The following is an 18,925-nucleotide window of genomic DNA, read 5'->3' as shown; positions in this document are numbered from 1 at the left end:
CACACACACACACACACACACTCATCATCCAAAACAGACCAACACCTGAATGTTAACAGAATGAAAGCAGCGCCACCTACTGGGCAAATCATCCTCATGCCTTCTCAACGACTGAAGCTGAAATATTAGTTAATACTAAAATTAAATATCTACAGGTCGTTTGAAAATCAGAAGGATTTGTTTAACATGGTATAATATCTTCACCCTTAAATATGTAATTACTTCAGCCTAAATTTATACATCATTACTTAAATATAATTTTTATTTTATAATATTAATTAACAATAAAAAATTAAAAATGTGACATCCATCCAGTATTTGTCTTGAACTACTAATATTCTGTTTCCAGTAGTTTTTTAATATTCATATTTATCAATATTATTAATTCATTGATAACATGAATGATCAATACAAGCTGCTTAAATGACTAAATCTTTAACAGAAACATAGTTATTATAATCGTATATACCATATATGTTTCAGATCATTTTCCTTTTTTGTTGCAAACACATCTCCCTAATGAAAAACACAGATCCTGTATATAGACATGGACTAGAAAAGCATTCAATCTCATCAGCAGCAGAGGGCGCGTGATTCTCACTAATGAAAGTAATCAAGAATTAACATCCCATTAAAACAGAACCTGGTTTTCTGAAGATGTCCAGTTGATCATATTGAACCTATACAGTGTTAAAGAGCTTCCACTTTATAATACGACCCACTGAAGGCATATCAAATCCAGTCCTGTTTCAAAGGGTGAGGATAATGTAGTGATGACTATAAAATAATAAACTTGTGTATTTGAATAAGGCATGTTGCTGAATGTCAGCTGGGGTTTTGGTGATTTGAGTTTTTCTGAAATATTGATTCTAAGGTGAGTTTGAGCATCTTTCCTCACTCTAAACGGCGGCAGCTGTGTTATTTTGCACATGCAGTGGTGTATGAGAGCTCAGATGTGAACGAATGCTGTGTGTGATGATGATGATGATGATGTGTAACGCTTCATTTGAAAGGGTGTTTGGCTCAGAACCAGGTGTGTAGCTTATGTCTACAGCAGACCGACTTTATGAGTCTAATCAGTGATTATGAAATGTGATGTGCAAATGTGACAGTGTCACAGTGACAGTGCTGGAGCTGAGTCAGAGCATCAGGATATATAACTAAACATTAAATATTTCAACCAACTCTGAACACGAGACGCAAGCTTGGCATGTGCTCATCGTGTGCCGTATGTATGTCACATGCTGCTGGTTTATTTTTGTTCACCATCTAGTCAAAGATGACTAAATGTATGTCTCTTGTGAACTTAAAAAGCTTTTGGTCTAAAAGCTCCTGGTGAAACTCTTAACCTCGTGTTGTGTTCTGGTCATTTTGATCTGCTGAAAATGCTAGTTAACATCATCACATTGCACTGAAACTTACTGACTTTGCTCAAAATAATAATCATTTCTGTACTTTTTTGGGATTTCCCCCCCACTTGTGTTGTTCCTGCTCAAAAACGACCAGTCTACAAAATTGCTTATTAGTCTCTCGTTATGCTATATACTATCACAAAATATCAGATTCAATCTTTTTTGTCAACCTGTTTTCTTTCAATTAGCAAAGGTTTCGTGTTTTTTTCTTTTATGGGGCTGATTAATCGTAGGCCTCATTTGATCTGAGCTCATGCGCCTCAGTTTTTGAGTGAATAAAAGCATTATTTGTGGATAATTTTGTCAATATTCACTCAAAAACTGAAGTTCAGATCAACCAATCAGTTCCAAAAAGAAATACAAAACCTGTGTTAAAAAAAAGAAAATGAGTTGACAAAAATATAGTAGATAATATAGTATAATCAGAGATTTACAAGCAGTTTTTTACTACAAAAGTCTTGTATCTCGGCCAAATATTGTCCTATCCTAACAAACCATACATCAATGGAAAGATTATTTATTCAGCTTTCAGATGATGCATACATCTCAATTTCACAAAAATTATCCTTATGGCTGGTTTTGTGGTCCATGGTCACACACACACACACACATATAATACATATCTTAACTTGAAGCTAAAAGTGACCTTCTCATGTCACGTGATGTATGAACGACCTCCTTCAAGTGTTTGGTCTTTGAGAGAAATGAGGCCGCGTAACCTTGCTCATCATTTACACCTGTACAGTATGTGCGCTAGAAACACCTGTCATCATGTTCTGTTCCCGAGTGAACTTTAATTGCTGTTCCATACATGAGCACATTCTCGGGGCGGGAGATTTTTCCATTCAGAGCGCTTGTCTCTGATTGGTCGGAGCGCGTCCTGCGCTGGTGCGTGCGTCATCGGTGGGCGGGGCCTGAGCGGCAGTGTTCTCGGTCAAACGGCGGAAGCGGCGCGGTGTCTCCCAGCGGCTCTCGCGCATTAAACCTCTACAATACAACAAGAGCCATGAAGATCTGGACGTCAGAACACGTTTTCAAGTGAGTGAAGGTGTTATTTGTCGTTTGATTGCGGTGGAGTGATCGTGTGAGAGCTGTTTGACCGGGTTTTAGCGCGTCTGAGGGAATGTGACGTCACACGAGGCGGCAATGCGTCCAACGGCTTCCTGTCAGTTTATTAAAACCAATATTTTCATATATCCACTGTATTTTTTACGATTCTAATGATATAACCTCAGAGTACCAAAAGTGTTAGTAATGTAAAAGTTGATTTAGTAACTTTAGTTATGCTAATGTAGTTAGTCAGAATCTGCAGTCGATGACTTTCATCGAAACAACTGACGACTAACGTTAGTAACTAACGATGAATAACTATAACTACTACATACTAAAGCCAAACACCCAGTGTTTGCTAAATGCAGTAAGTTAGATAAACAGTTGTGAAGTACTAACCGTTAGTTACACAAGCTAACCGCTATGTCCTTGGCAGCTGAAAGACTAGTACAGAATGATAATGCTGAGTTTGACTATTCTGTTTTCAGTTTTTGTTCTTAAATGCAGTAAGTTAGATAAACAGTTGTGAAGTACTAACCGTTAGTTACACAAGCTAACCGCTATGTCCTTGGCAGCTGAAAGACTAGTACCAGAATGATAATGCTGAGTTTGACTATTCTGTTTTCAGTTTTTGTTCAATAAAGATTAGATCTCATCAGTTTTAATTCTAGTTGTTCTTCAGAAGCGTCAGTACTAGTGGTTTTGGGTTTCAGTGGGTCAGCAGGACATGCGATTAACTTCCCTGCTGGTTAGTTAGTGTTCTGTCATATCTGTGGTGGACATTGGCTGATGAAATGGCTGAATTACAGATGTTCAGGTGAATCCGTGACCTTTGACCCCACGTGTGTGGATCCAGTCTTGTGCCGCTCATTGCGCAACTCTCCTTGACCTTTCCCCTACATGAACCTCCCGCCAAACGTCACGCGTCATGTGACCGCTGACGGTCTCCCAGGCAACCATTCATCTGAGCCGAAGCCGCCAGACGCTTCCTATTATAGCAGCTTATGCTGTTCCCAAACACTTTAAATAAAATAGCAAGTTGATTTAATAACAAATAAACACAATACACGTACATTTATATAAGGTGAAATATATTGTCATATTCATTAAGCAATTTGGTGTTTCTGGTTTTAAAATGTTTAGCCTTTTAAAAATAGTTTGATATCTGTGGTGGACATTGGCTGATGAAATGGCTGAATTACAGATGTTCAGGTGAATCCGTGACCTTTGACCCCACGTGTGTGGATCCAGTCTTGTGCCGCTCATTGCGCAACTCTCCTTGACCTTTCCCCTACATGAACCTCCCGCCAAACGTCACGCGTCATGTGACCGCTGACGGTCTCCCAGGCAACCATTCATCTGAGCCGAAGCCGCCAGACGCTTCCTATTATAGCAGTTTATGCTGTTCCCAAACACTTTAAATAAAATAGCAAGTTGATTTAATAACAAATAAACACAATACACGTACATTATATAAGGTGAAATATATTGTCATATTCATTAAGCAATTTGGTGTTTCTGGTTTAAAAATGTTTAGCCTTTTAAAAATAGTTTGTAAATCTCTCATTGTGTTATATTATTACCAAATATTGGATTTGATCTTTTTAATCAATAAAAGATCTTACACAACTTGCTGCACAGGACAAGACACACACACACACACACAAATCAATGTGTTTTCTTTCCATTAGCACAGGTTTTGAGTTTGTTTTTGGAGCTGATTGATTGTAGGTTTCATCGATCTGAGCTTAGGTTCAGTTTCTGAGTCTAAAAAGCATGATTTGTGGATAATTTTGGAAATATTTACTCAAAAACTGAAGTTTGAGTTCAGGATCAACGAGGCGTATGATCAGTCAGCTCCAAAAAGAAACACAAAACCTGTGCTAATTGGAAAAAAAACAAGTTGATAAAAAGATTAAATCCATATATGTATAGCGTAACATGAAATTTAAAAGCAATTTTTGTAGGCTGGTAATTTTTGAACTGAAGTGTAACAAGGTGAAGAAAAAACTAATCCCAAAAAGTACAAAAATTATTTTTTTTGGGAGGTTTGTGAAGTTGTTATACCATGTGTGAGCAAAGTCTAATGTGGTAACATTTTCAGGAAAAAGAAATGACCGGAACACAACATAAGGGTTAACTCAATGTGTCTTTTAAGAATATTTCCTGTGAAAGAGCTTTGATTTTATATCAGTTTCATTTGGATGTAGAACACAGTTGTGTATTTTTAATGTTGAAGGCAAACAATCATCAGTAGTTTTCAATGTCTTTTTGACATCATTTTAGTTCTTCCGAGCTCTTTGGCTGTGCGTTTCTTACAGAATTGTCTTTGTGGTTGTAAATCCAGTAGTAGTTGCAGACGTAATGCGGCTCATGATGGCTTTAACTCAGCGATCGTGTTACGGTTATGCACAGATGCATGCGGATGCATTATGTAACTCCGTCTCACACTGTCATATTGCGCTTCAGCTCTAATTAAAGACCCTGAATGTCCACAGTGTTTTATGCTCCTGCAATGCTAAAGTTTCTGTTTGTGTCTCTCACAGCCATCCGTGGGAAACCGTGACCAAAGCTGCCATGCAGAAGTACCCAAACCCCATGAACACCAGCGTGTTTGGCGTGGACGTGTTGGACCGTAACGTGGACCAGCGGGGACGACTGCACAGCAAACGGCTTCTCAGCACCGAATGGGGCCTGCCGTCCATCGTTAGATCGGTACTGACTCCTGCTTCTCTTCTGGATAACACAGACTAATCTGTAGGGATGCACTGAATGTTCAGCAACTGAAATTAATAAGCGAAAAGACCGAATAAATTGTACCAAACAATGACATCACACGATTAGGGCTGCATCTATCGATTATTTTAGTAATCGAGTATTCTACCGATTATTCCATCGAGTAATCGGATAAGAAGTAATAGTGAGTCATTGCGATTGAACTGAATCATTTAACGGGTGATTCATTCAGGAACGAATGAACAAAACAGTGCTGTGTTTGGAATTATTTTTTGTTGGTGAAATAGCGCACACACAGGCATGGTGTCTAAAACGTAAGTCTCTTAATATTAACTTCTTGTTTATCGAACTGTTGCATGAAATCAGTATCACATTTGTAATCATGCTGATTTTTAGAGGTGAAAACTGGCACTCTTCGTGTGGTATTGACTAACTTTCTTTCTGTGGTCTTTTTATGCATAACACGTGCTCGCGGTGCTATCTACTTGTTAGCCAATTTTATTTATTTTTCTTATTATTAATACATTTATTATAACACTTACACATAGTGTTCAAATTGGGATCTGTAATATTTTCTAATGTTCTAAAAAAAAATTCTCTCCTTCTCAGCAAGGCTGCATTTATTTGTACAGTAAAAAATACGTAGGCTAACTGATTCAAGAAGGGGTCTCAAAAATGGCCAAAAAATACTGTTTTACTAACTTGATTAATTTTAAGTTAAATTGTGCTTTGTTTGGTATAGTGTCTGCTAGAATGTTAAAAATGTTCAGTAAATATTTTAAAATGGTTGTTTTGTAATAGATTTTTTCTTTGCTAAACAAGCACTTTTTGGCTATCTAATTTATGCAATGGTGAAAAAAATTGGCAAGATATATGGTGAAAATCCGTGTATTCGGTCCTCGGCTCAGTGTTTCATTTTGTTCGGCTTCGACCAAGACTTTTCATTTTGGTGCATCCCTACAAATCTGCTTGTTTGCATGCTTCGTGGAATTAAAGCAAGCAGCTGACTTTAATCTGGAAACCGTAAGAAGCTCTCAGTAGCTCATTGTTCTCGTCACGTTTGGTGGAAACCTAAATCCTCTGAGGATCAGTCCTGCCGTTTTGAGATGTTCACATCCCAGCTATGGGAAGACTTCAGCTATTCCTGACCTGATTCATAGTGGATGTAACCTCAGTTCTTCAGTGTGCTGGTCTCTGACCTGACTGAGTGGTTATATCGGTCTGGTTAGTCCTCAGAACATGTCGTCCTGGTGTCTCGTTTCTGAATGAAGTGACTCTGAATGTGACCTGTGCCTGTCACCCTTGACCATGACATTCATTCTGCTCAAGGACCGTCCGAGGTTATTACGAGGCCAGAACTTTCCGGTATGATTCCTAGAGCTGGAGTCAGTTTGTTTTTACTTAGTACTTCTCTAACTCGGCAATAATGAGGAATGATGAAAGTCCAGTTCAAGGGATTTTGAATTCCAGGCCTTCAAGTTGATTTATTTAGTGCCGTCCACAGTACATGCTGCTTCAAAGCGGCTTTATAGAAAATGCATGTTTCAGTGCTACAAACAAACACTCTCTTTAAACACTAAGAGATCTGAGCAGATAAGAGTTTTGAGTTTCTTGTTTCTTGTTACTTCAACATATTGAATTGATTGTTTGCTATAATTAGTCTTTGAAAGCGGATCACCCACACATTACGAACAAATGTTTGTGTGTGTAAACAATCAAACCCAAATGAAGTCACTGCTCCGTTTCATTCGTTTAGTGTTCTTGTTGTCGGAAACTATCACCATAGTGGCGTCTTTTTGAGAAATGAATGAGATCTGAACCATGTTCACATGACGGGAGTAATGTTCTGTAAATAGTCTGTACTAGTATAGGTCAGGGTAATGGTAGAGTGTTGCTGGGTTAATAATAGTTGATCTTGTTCTGTTCTGAGTTCAGGATTATTACGCCGACTGAAACAGAACGTGGCTTTAAATCACACACTCTGTTATGCTGTTCAATGATGGTTATTAATAAATGAGTTATTCATTAAACTGCTGTCTTGTTTTATCGCAGATAATTGGCAACATGCGGACATGTACGTACATCCAGGAGCACTCCGTAGTCGATCCCAAAGAGAAAACCTTTGAGCTTCAGTCCACTAATGTAAGTCATATAATTTATTATCAGGATGCTGTAACCATATCAGTCTGTCTTCTCTCACACATCCCTGTTCTTCATCCTCAGGCCTTTCTGTAGCACTATAGTCTTTATAAAGCGAGAGCACTGAGTTTGTGTGATTGCCTGTCTGTGTGTAATAGAGTTGCATTCTAGGAAGGACTGGGAGGGCGTTTGGTGTCTGTTATGGTTGTAAACAGCATACTCTGAGAGTGTGTCATACCCATCATGCTCTGCTTTTCTCACCGTAGATCACCTTCACTAACATGGTGTCTGTGGACGAGCGGCTCGTTTACCGACCGCACCCAGAGGACCCGGAAAAGTAAGATTCCTCACGGTTTCTGATCTGAATGTGTTTAACGAGCTCGTCAGCCATGGGTTTGAGGTTCTCCGTGGTGTAATGTTGCGTATCCGTTTATGTTCCTGCAGGACCATGCTCACCCAGGAGGCCATCATCTCTGTGAAGGGCGTCAGTCTCAGCAGCTATCTGGAGGGACTCATGGCCTCCAGCATCTCCAGCAATGCAGGAAAGGTCAGCAAACCAAAACACACTTCACCAATCATTAGCTGTGTTTCCATCCAAAGTTGCAAAACTGGAATATCGCATAAAACATTAGCACCGTTTCCATGCAACGGATCAAAGAGAACAAAAGCATCACTTCCTGATAAACTGGCTCTAAATATCACAAAGAAAACTAGGAGAAGCCACTGAATATAATAATTTTAATATGTGATAAATGACTTGCGCCTCAGAGCGAGCAGACGAAACACAGTAAATGCGGTCAATGCTTTCGGAGGAGGATGCTGCTGTTTGGGAACACGGTCGTTTAAGACAATTATACAGAAATACTTTAACGACAGGCTTTGCTCAGGCCTTTCAGAACGACCAGAACAACATATAGATGCTGTGAACGAGATCGGTCCGCTGGTTAGTCGAGTTATCCCATCTCATAGCGCAGTCACATGACTGTTCGATGCGCATGGTGGAAGTTATTCAGTAAATGTGTTTCCGGCTTAGTTTATGCAGGTTTTTAAAATATTGGATAAAAAGTTTATCCTACTCAAATGTGCGCAACACGGTCGTTTAAGACAATTATACAGAAATACTTTAACGACAGGCTTTGCTCAGGCCTTTCAGAACGACCAGAACAACATATAGATGCTGTGAACGAGATCGGTCCGCTGGTTAGTCGAGTTATCCCGTCTCATAGCGCAAATCACATGACTGTTCGATGCGCATGGTGGAAGTTATTCAGTAAATGTGTTTCCATCGTAGTTTATGCACGCTTTTTTATATTGGATAAAAAGTTTATCCTACTCAAATGTGCGCATACGTTTTTTTAAATGCGCATTTTTTAGAATTTATGTGCATCTTGGCGTTTCCATCCAGCGGGGGTTTTTTTAGCGCATAAAAATAGGTGGAAGGAAACATAGCTATTGACAGTTCTGCCCAAAACTTTAGAAGGTGAAGGACAAATTTGTAAAAAAATTGAATTTCACATCAAGAGGTGAAATGTCTCCAATAAATCATAAAACAAAAACCCTGGACGCGCCAGAGAAGGTTCTAGGCCTCAAAGTCATGCACATTTCTACAGTGAATATGCGTTCTCTTTCTTTTCTAGTTTTTCTTGGCTCTAAATTGTTTCATCCGCTTCATTGCTCAGTGGTCAATCAATATTTTTATTTTATATTTTTTTAACGTCTGAAATGTCTTTTATAACCTTTTGTTAATTGTATACCTTGTATAATTTATTCAGAGATCCCCATGAAAATAGCCTTGATGCTGGCATGGCGTTAAAAAGTGAATAAATAAATAAATGTTATATTTTTAATTACACTATTATAGTAAAAATACATGCAAAATTGCAGAATTGATCATTATTTTTTTCCCACATAATATTTACTAAATTAAAAAATTACTATATAAAAAAATGTACATTTATAAAAATACATTATATAACAATCATATTTATACTTTAAATGGAAACTGATTCTCTAATTCGATTGCAATATTTTCCACAAATAAAGACAAAAATCTGGTAGTAATCTGATAAATCTGTGTGCACTGGAAATAATATTTTTTGAATAAAACAAGGTTATTACAAATAATAGAGATACTTAAGTCAAATAATTTATTTGACAAAACTGTTAAACTGAGACTAAACTAGGACTGCTAATGCTCAGCTGCTAGCATTCTCAGCACTGTCAAAATAAAAGTCCTAAAAATCCAAATGAAAGTCCAACACATTGGCAAAAAAAATAAAAAGTTAAATAAAAAGAGTTTAATATCGGGCGATATATCACATACCCACTGGTTTGGTTGTGATATGATTACGTGACTCGGTTGTGTCCGTTCCTTTCAAATGGTTCACATTTGTGTCCCTGCAGCACAAAAGCAGTGTTAAGTCGCTGGGGTATATTTGTAGCAATAGCCAACAATACATTGTATGGGTCAAAATTATACATTTCTCTTTTATGCCAAAAATCATTAGGATATTAAGTAAAGATCATGTTCCATGAAGATATTTAGTAAATTTCCTACCGTAAATATATCAAAACTTAATTTTTGATTAGTAATATGCATTGCTAAGAACTTAATTTGAACAACTTTAAAGATGATTTTCTCAATATTTAGATTTTTTTGCACCCTCAGATTCCAGATTTTCAAATAGTTGTATCTCAGCCAAATATTGTCCGGTCCTAACAAACCATACATCAATGGAAAGATCATTTATTCAGCTTTCAGATGATGCATAAATCTCAATTTCACAAAAATGACCCTTATGACTGGTTTTGTGCTCCAGGGTCACAAATAGTAATTGAATTTAAGTTTGGGCTCTGTTGTTTATTGTAACCGTATAGTAATGTAAAAGTGCTCCCTGTAGTTCAGAGAAGCTGAGGTAGATTTGTATCCCTAAGAAAATACAAATTCCAATTGAATTTATTTAAAGAAAGAGCAATTTGTTCAGTAAACCATTGTTTAATTTAAAAAAAAGCAAGTTATGTTTAGCTTTTTCCTCCTGCTGCACTGAAACCATACCGAACCGTGACGTCAAAACCGAGCTTCGTATCGAACCGTCATGTTTGTGTACCTGTACACCCCTAAGTTGTTGTTTTTTTGCAGGAGGTGCTCCCGTTCGACGACAACATCTGCCTGCGCGAGCCGTGCGAGAACTACATGAAGTGCGTATCCGTGCTGAAGTTCGACAGCCTGGCGCCGTTCGTGGCGTCCGACACCATCCTGTTCCGGCCAATCCACCCGATCGCAGGGCTGCGCTGCCGCTGTCCGCTCGGCTTCACGGGCGACTACTGCGAGACGGAAATCGACCTGTGCTACTCCAAACCCTGCGGCGCTCACGGCGTCTGCCGCAGCCACGAGGGAGGCTTCACCTGCCAGTGTCTCCACGACTACACAGGTGAGAGGGGCGGAGCCTCCACACACAAACACGCCCACATCCCTCTCTCATATTCATATATAAAGAGTTTATGAGGAGTCATGTTTATGAAGTATTTTGTGGAGGTCGAGAAGCCCCTGCAGGTGTGTTTTGATTGCTCTGGTGCTCAGAACATTATGAAGAGAAACGGCTTTAGATTCCAGTCACGTATTCAGACGGCACAGTTTCTCTCAGAACTGAGTTCAGCTCACGACCCCTTTGAGGGTTTGCAAAACACTCGATAATCACAGAGAATAGTAGATGATACGAGATGACGTGACAGTGAGATCTCCAGAGATGAGTCAGAGATGAGATGTGATGATGTTATGAACGGTATATATATAATCTGATGATCTGAGATGTTATGATCAGATGCAGTGTGATGGTCAGAGATGAGATGTTACGATTTTACAATGTTATGATTTTCAGATCAAATGGATTAGGTAAAATATTATGAGATTATCAGAAATGGGATGTTATTGATGAGGGATGAGATGTGATAATCAGATGAAATGTGATGTTGCGAGACGTTATGAGGTAAGATAAAATGATCTGAGATGAGATGTGATCAGGGATTAGATGTGATAATCTGGTGAGATTAGATTATTTGATGAAATGGATTAGGTAAAATATTATGAGATGATCAGAAATGAGATATTATTGATGAAGGACGTGATGTGATAATCAGATGAAATGTGATGATGTAAGATGTTATGAGGTAAAATGAGATGATAAGAGATGAGATATGATTAGGGATGAGATGTGATAATCAAATGCAATGTGATGGTCAGAGATAAGATGTTACATTCAGAGATGAAAAATGCTAATCGTATAAGAGAGGTTATGATCAGAGATGGGATGTGATAATCACATGAGATGTGATCTGAGATGGGATGTGATAATCAGATGCAATGTGATGGTTAGTGATGAGATGTTACAATCAGAGATGAGAGATGATAATCCGATGGGAGATGATCAGAGATGAGATGTGATAATCAGACCAGATGTTATGATCATGGATGAGATGATGAGGCATAATGATGACTTGACATTAAGTAGGATAACCAAATATAAGATGTGATTGTCAGAAATTAGCGGTGATAAACAGAATTGAGATGTTATGAGAGATGAGATGTGATGAGGTAAGACTTAATGAAGTGAGAAAAGATGATCAGAGATGAGATGTTACAATCAGAGATGCCATATGATAATCAGATGAGATGTGATAATTAAATGCAATGTTATGGTCAGAGATGTGATGTTACGATTTTACAGTGTTATGATTTTCTGAACAAATAGATTAGGTAAGATATTATGTGATAAATTAAGTTATTTTATTTTATGCAAAATACAGTTAAAACCCACTTATGTTATTTTTCATTGTTTTTTAACAATAAACTTTTTTTTTGTTATTTTTCAACAATATTTACATATTGTTACATTGTATGGGTCAAAATTATAGATTTTTCTTTTATGCCAAAAATCATTAGGATATTAGGTAAAGATCATGTTCCATGAAGATATTTTGTAAATTTCCTACCGTAAATATATCAAAACTTAATTTTTGATTAGTAATATGCATTGCTAAGAACTTCATTTGAACAACTTTAAAGATGATTTTCTCAATATTTAGATTTTTTTGCACCCTCAGATTCCAGATTTTCAAATAGTTGTATCTCAGCCAAATATTGTCCGGTCCTAACAAACCATACATCAATGGAAGCTTATTTATTCATCTTTCAGATGATGCATAAATCTCAATTTCAAAAAATTGAGCCTTATGAGATGAATTCACCCAGTTCATCACAAACAGCTAGAGCAATATTGGATGTTCATTGGTTAAAAAGATGACGTGCTCAGTCTGATTGTGAGTGTCCGTCCGCAGGGTCGTGAGGCGATGGAGTGGGTGATCAGACGTCTGAACACAGAGATCGAGGAGCTCGCCATCACAGCCAGAGGAACCCTGAGGACACCTATGGCCGCCGCCGCCGTCACCGAGAAATGACCGCCTTCCTCTCTGTCGCCGCTCTTCTCCACGCGTCTTTCTCCAGTGGTGGAAGTTCGTTCTCGGCGTCCTGTGCACTCAAGCGTCTACATTAGAGGCTGACGGGGACACGGCCTGAGCTTTAACATCGACCGACAAACTCTCAAACCTAGTTTTAATGAATCAGTATAACGGGACACACACATGCTCTCTGATGCGATGATGGAAGAGGAGCGTATGCCAAACCATTCAGCTCTGTTACACATGACTCTTACAGTCAGAGAGCGCAGCTGTTGGACGCTTCACCAGCACTTATACACTTGAAAACTGTTAGTAATATTAACTACTATTATACTAGTTACACTTAATCCAAGCATCAAGGAAGGGAACAAACTAATCCAGACTAGATTTGAAGAGGACCATCGCGGATTCGCTGGATTTTTCAGACGCTGAGCACTGAAGATCATCATCATCATCATCATCATCATCGAGAATGTGCTATATAATGTTAATGTCTCCTTCCCTCGGTAGTGAACATTTGTGCTCTTGCTGTGACTGTAAGTGGGGTGTTGGATCCGGATGTGATGATGGGAAACATCAGAAGAGGGTGAAATACATTCTATTTATTTATTTATTTTTGGTAGGTTTATGTTATTTCATGCATCCATGAATCACGACGTCATTATCTTCATCGTCAGCGATGGGTAACATGAATAAATCTCAATCCTGAAGCTCTTCAGATGTGTTTACTGAATGCGACGGTGAAGATGGTGCTTCTGTGTGTTCTTGCGTCTCCTTCTCGACTGAAATGGCATCGAAGACCTTCTGTGCGTGAATCGCCAGAGACATAAACTTAGAGAAATAGCTCCGGTTGGAATGTTCTTCCGCGGGATGTGTGCAGTTCTGTTTATTAACCGCTAGAGCGACAAAAGTTACATAGAGCTGCTTTAATAAATAAAATCATATCCTTGATGACAGAATAGTAAAACAAAACAAAACATGCAGTTTCTTTCAGCAGAGACAAAGCATCCTTCTGAATTATATTTGATCTAAATAATTCTAATAAAAAGAAGCCATTTAAGCGTAACTTATTTTATTATTTATATTTTAGTTTTAACATTTTTTTAGATTAATTTTTTTTAAATAAAGTGAATTTGAAAAATAATCTAAAATCTCCCAAAAAATTGGAAATCTAAATATTTATTTTTAAACTTAATATATTTGAATATAATACAGTTGGATATAGTGTAACATTTACTTTTTGCTCACGCCCCTAAATCTAGTTTTTAAACAGTTCAGGGTTTAAAAACAGCCTGAACAGTTTTTAATTTTTATTAAAGAAGAATGATTGAACAAACAAAAATATTAACAAGTAAATCCAGTTACACAAAATATAAGAGCAATCTTAAACTGCAGAAGAAAAATAAATAAAATAAACAAATAACCACATTGTAAAAATAAAATTAAAAAAACATAACTAAACAATAGTTCAAATTTTCTTCCTTTTTCCGTAAGACATATTCACAGATTGCAGCGGGGGAGCTATATCAGGAAAAAAAATCTCCATGAAATCTAACAATATGTCATTCTTTTTGTTATTAATTTGCATTAGAGACTTTTTCAAAGCTTCCATTTCTGATAAAAAATAGATTACACTTTGGTATGCATTTCTCAAATTTCTGTTTATGAATATAATATTTACCTTGCAAACTAAAAGTTAACGACATAATCATTTTACTTTTGTGTGAATAAGTACAAATAACATCTTTTAAAGATAACACATAATTAACATTTCTTCGCAGAAATAGAAAGGCACTAACATCAGACCAAAATCTAAGAGACAAATAAAACAAATGACACAAGTCTTCCTCGTGTGTGTTACAAAAACTGCTAGTATTGTCAAAGTCCATGAATTTAGAAAGAGCTACTTTACATGGATACATTTTGTGAAGTATTTTGAAATGCACCTCTTTAGCTTTATTCAAAATACAACATTTGTAAGGATTTGGTCGCTTTCCAATTAATATCAGAAATGTTTGCATTCCAAAAGAACTTTCTTCTAGGGGAGATTTTATGATTTGATTGCAACATTTGTCTAATATTTGTATTATTACAAGAGGAAGAAAATATTTCAATACCATTAATTTTTAAGTCTGGAAATATCCTTTCATTGCCAAAAGAGAGGTGATTATTTATTAGTTGCATCAGCCCATTTGGAACAGCTTTAACCACTTGTTGAAATTCTTCAAAGACATGCATGCATAAAGTCCTCATAAGACACAATGTTTCCTCTCTCATAGAACATAACTAAAATATATTCCTTTCAAACCACCTATGCAAAAATAACGATTTATTCCTAGAAGTAATAAGACAGTTGTTGCATAAAAGCTTTTTATGTGGAGAAAAGTTGTGATGGAAACACATTTTCCGAGCCAGAAATACCTGCAGGTGAAATTTAGATAATTTAATAAGCAACTTTCCTGGAAGAAAGTTACATTTCAGAAGAAAAGATACATTGTGGGATAAAAAAAAATCATTTTTTAGACAATTTCTTAACCAGTTAATTTTAAAAGTATTGTTAATGTCAATAAAATCAATCATCTCTAAACCACCTTCTACTCTTTTGCCTGATATCATGTCCTTTTTTAACTGGTAAGGTTTATTTTTCCATATCAAATCTAAGAAGGATTTATTGATATCTATATATAATATGAAAATTTGAATAGAGAGAAGTTCTATTCAAATAAAAACAAAAGAAACAAGCTTGGCGTACACCACGATGGATTCCAAATCTTTATTCCGAATAATAGAACTATTAATATCCTTGTAAAACATTTCTATAATATTAATGAAGTTATTCCCAAACCCCAAAACTTTAAAAACAAAATAAGAGCCCCTGACTCTATCAGGTCGGAATAGTCTAAACGGTCAAAAACAAGACGAATATTGTTACTAATATGTCTATTTTTCATAAAGCCTGTTCAATAATAATTTAATAATAATATAACAATGCGTTTTCCCGGCTTCGCTCGCGGAGCCCTTGCGTCACATGACGAATTCTCCAACAACCAATAGGATTCCAGCTTATCATTCCATCTGACCAATCAGAAACCAGACAATGCTTAAAGGCGTTTAAAAGTGGGATATTTGAAATTAAACAGGCCAGGATCGCAGCGGCTGAGGAGAACAGCGTCGTCCTCTCTGGGAATGAAAGTATATATTTTAATGATTATTCTCGAAATTAAACACCACACACGGCTGGTTCAGCGAATGGTAGCGGGTTATTAACACGGCGAGGGGGAAATCATCGCGTTTCTGTCGGATTTGAGGAGGATATTTCGTGTGGAATCGGCTGAAGGAGGTAACGTTAACGTTACTTACGACGAGAAAACGCGTCTGAATTTATTTATTATCGACGGATTCATTTCTTTAAAGGCTTTAATTTGAAAAAGTTCGTTGTTTTATATAGGTTTACGTTATCAACATGTTTTGATGGGAACGTTAGTTTGTAGTCATCTGAACGGGTGCCATCGTGTGTCAGGCCTCAATCTCCCCTCGTGCTTTATAATCGTTATATTTTTGTTCTATATTGGACTGAATTACTTGGACTCATTATGTGACTGAGATTGTTTCGTTCTGATGCATTTCTTGTATTTAATCAAATAATATCGTTGTTTAAACTCAGAATATGGAAACCGCTGCAAGAACCAAATCGAGCAAAGACCTGAAGATTAACCGACCTGATAATGAGAAGGTATTTGAGAGAAACTGTATGTGTGTTTATTCTCAGCAAGTCTGCATACTGTTTGTTTATATACGTTTTGCAATCGTCTATCCACCAAAAACCATAATTTGAATATTTAAATGTTTCATTTTTTTTCAAAACTATTTCCTGTAACTGACCTTCACAAAGTAGTTTTCATCTGTTCTCTAAATGCTGTTACATATAGGCAATGCTACATTTCATGTTCACATCTGTATTCACTAGAAAGTAAAGAGTGAGCTGTTATTTAGCAGATGATGCATTTGAAGAGTTTATTTGCAAAAACAGAACTTTTAATTTTTAATTTTGTTAAAGTGTTGGTTAGCTGTATTTAGTTTTTTAATCTAATCAAAATAATCCAGCTGCAGTTTGATTGAGATTAATTGGAATGCACAATGAAAAAAAAAATTTGTTAAAAACAGAGTTATCCGTTTTTGCAAATGAACTCTTCATTTATTTATTTACGAGACGGTTTGAAAATGACAGAAAAAAAACAGTAGAAATACAATGATATTTTTGATTCAGTGAAACTGAAATTTTTTTTTTTGCATTTATCTAGCAATCAAAATCATTATTTGAATGTTTTTCCCTTTAAACACAATTGCCTGTAGCTCATTTGTGTGTGTGTGTTCTCATGAAGAGTACTTTTCATCTGATATTTCAGGAGCATTTAATTTTAAGATGTCACTTTTTTTGCTGTTTCATCTCCGTTAAAGTGGACTTTGTATTAATACTCCTAGTTTTCCTATTTCTTTGTGTTCTCTATATGCGTTTAGATTTAGGCGACGCTGAATCATGTTCAGATCTGTATTTACAGAAGGTAAATAGTGCATCATCATAGCAGATGCTCTTGTCCAGAGTTATTTATAGTATAATTATCACAGTGACTAATTTTTCGTGCATGTATGTGTTTTTGACACACGTGTGATGTGTTCATGTTCTGCAGGTTTCTGCAGGCGGACCCAAGAGAGTCCCGGTGACCCAGAGCGGTCAGAAGCCCGTGTCGACGCGTGTTCTCAGCACGGCTCCGGGGCCGCAGCGCGTTCAGCGTCCCGTGAATCAGCAGAAACCCATCGGACTCCCAGTTTCTGTGAAAACCATGTGTCCAGGAGATCAGGACGTCAATCCAGATCAACTCAGAACCGCAACACACACCAAACCACAGCCAAAGTCGCTTGCTGTAGCTGAGCCTACGAAAAGTTCTGTACCCAGCAAACCGGACAAACCTCAGCGTAAGCATGACTTCTGCGGATACGTCTGATCTTATAACATTACGTCACATTGAGAACGTTATAATGATTTTTTTTTTTCTGTTGCTTTCCAGAATCTCCTTCCACTGGAACATCCAATATGGCCAAGTAAGTCATTTACAATCTATACGTTTTATCATGTTGTGTGACTACATTAAGTTTTTACACTTAAGTGCAGTTGTCACCTCAAAGCCATTTTAAAATGCAGGAGAAAAATATTTGTCACTACAGGCAAAAATATTTTTTCATGTACTGATCAAGTTTGTGTTTTTTTTTTTTTGGGGTATATTTTGCTTCCATGACATGCTGTCTTTCAGACTAGTGGAAAGAAAACACCCAAAATACATTTAGGTGTTTTATTTATATATATATATATGTATGTATGTATGTATGTATTAGTAGTCAACATTTGAAGTGGATCAAAACCTTTCATCAAAGTTGTCCTAAAACCATAATGCGTTCTTGTCTTAGGACAACTTTGATGAACTTTTTTGATCCAATTCAAATGTTGACTACTGTGTGTGTGTGTTTTTGTGTGTTTGTTTGTTTGAGGTCGACCGATGTATCGGTTTGCCGATAGTTGATTGCTGGAACTATCGGTTATCGACAAAAATCCATGCCGATAGTTTTCCGGGTTGCGTCCATTGCTGGAGCGGCTGAGAAGGGTCTGCTGTTTATACAGTGCGAGAGTGGCCTCTAGTGGTTGAAATCACTGACAGCACGTGCTATTTGTTTAGACGCGTGATACTGCACGCTGAACAGAGCGGAAAACTTCAGACGCGGATTTAAATGCAGCCGACAGAACATTCCTGCCGCACCATTCACATAGTTTTCCTTTAAATTACATTATATTGGTCCCGAATCGCTGTTAATGTACATAATGAATTGTGTATTGTGCATTTTCAGCAAAACGTTTGTCTTTCTGTGGCTCGAATAAAGTCTGTGTGCTTCATTTATAGAGCTATAATATAGGCCGCGCTTTCTCTTTCCGTTTGCTCCGTTTTTTAAACACCGAACTTCAAACTCATCTATGCCAAATTGTTCATTCTTGAAGTAAACTTGTGTCCGTTTGGTGATTAAATAAACTGTTTTAGACCGCTGCTCGAGTTGAACGCGACGCGTCCGGAGTGTGTGTGATACCG

General features: G+C 37.2%; 2 protein-coding genes across 2 annotated transcripts in view; both read left to right on the top strand.

The window, feature by feature from the left end:
• The first annotated feature begins 2,317 nt into the window (after nt 1-2,317).
• prelid3b (PRELI domain containing 3) lies at nt 2,318-13,489 on the top strand. The gene is made up of 6 exons (XM_016575876.1): nt 2,318-2,450; nt 5,009-5,177; nt 7,251-7,340; nt 7,604-7,674; nt 7,782-7,884; nt 12,672-13,489. The coding sequence occupies exons 1-6, from the start codon at nt 2,419-2,421 to the stop codon at nt 12,789-12,791; spliced, it is 585 nt and encodes a 194-aa protein (XP_016431362.1). The 5' UTR covers nt 2,318-2,418; the 3' UTR covers nt 12,792-13,489.
• A 2,421-nt stretch (nt 13,490-15,910) lies between these two features.
• Nucleotides 15,911-18,925, top strand: part of LOC107758183 (aurora kinase C-like) — a 10,369-nt gene continuing 7,354 nt past the window's right edge. Inside the window, exons 1-4 of the mRNA XM_016575858.1 lie at nt 15,911-16,131; nt 16,456-16,524; nt 17,480-17,765; nt 17,858-17,891. Of these exons, the coding sequence (XP_016431344.1) occupies nt 16,459-16,524; nt 17,480-17,765; nt 17,858-17,891 (386 nt within the window). The 5' untranslated portion in view covers nt 15,911-16,131; nt 16,456-16,458. The remainder of the gene's footprint in view (nt 16,132-16,455; nt 16,525-17,479; nt 17,766-17,857; nt 17,892-18,925) is intronic.

This window comes from Sinocyclocheilus rhinocerous, unplaced genomic scaffold (genome assembly GCF_001515625.1).
Source record: "Sinocyclocheilus rhinocerous isolate Xijiao unplaced genomic scaffold, SAMN03320098_v1.1 scaffold203, whole genome shotgun sequence".
Lineage (NCBI taxonomy): Eukaryota > Metazoa > Chordata > Actinopteri > Cypriniformes > Cyprinidae > Sinocyclocheilus > Sinocyclocheilus rhinocerous.
This window is presented reverse-complemented; position numbering and strand designations above follow the sequence as displayed.

Coding starts and splice junctions, on each gene's coding strand:
- prelid3b (XM_016575876.1), top strand. CDS start 2,419: ATGAAGATCTGGACGTCAGAACACGTTTTCAA. Junction 5,178..7,250: donor TGCCGTCCATCGTTAGATCG/GTACTGACTCCT, acceptor GTTTTATCGCAG/ATAATTGGCAACATGCGGAC. Junction 7,885..12,671: donor TCTCCAGCAATGCAGGAAAG/GTCAGCAAACCA, acceptor GTCCGTCCGCAG/GGTCGTGAGGCGATGGAGTG.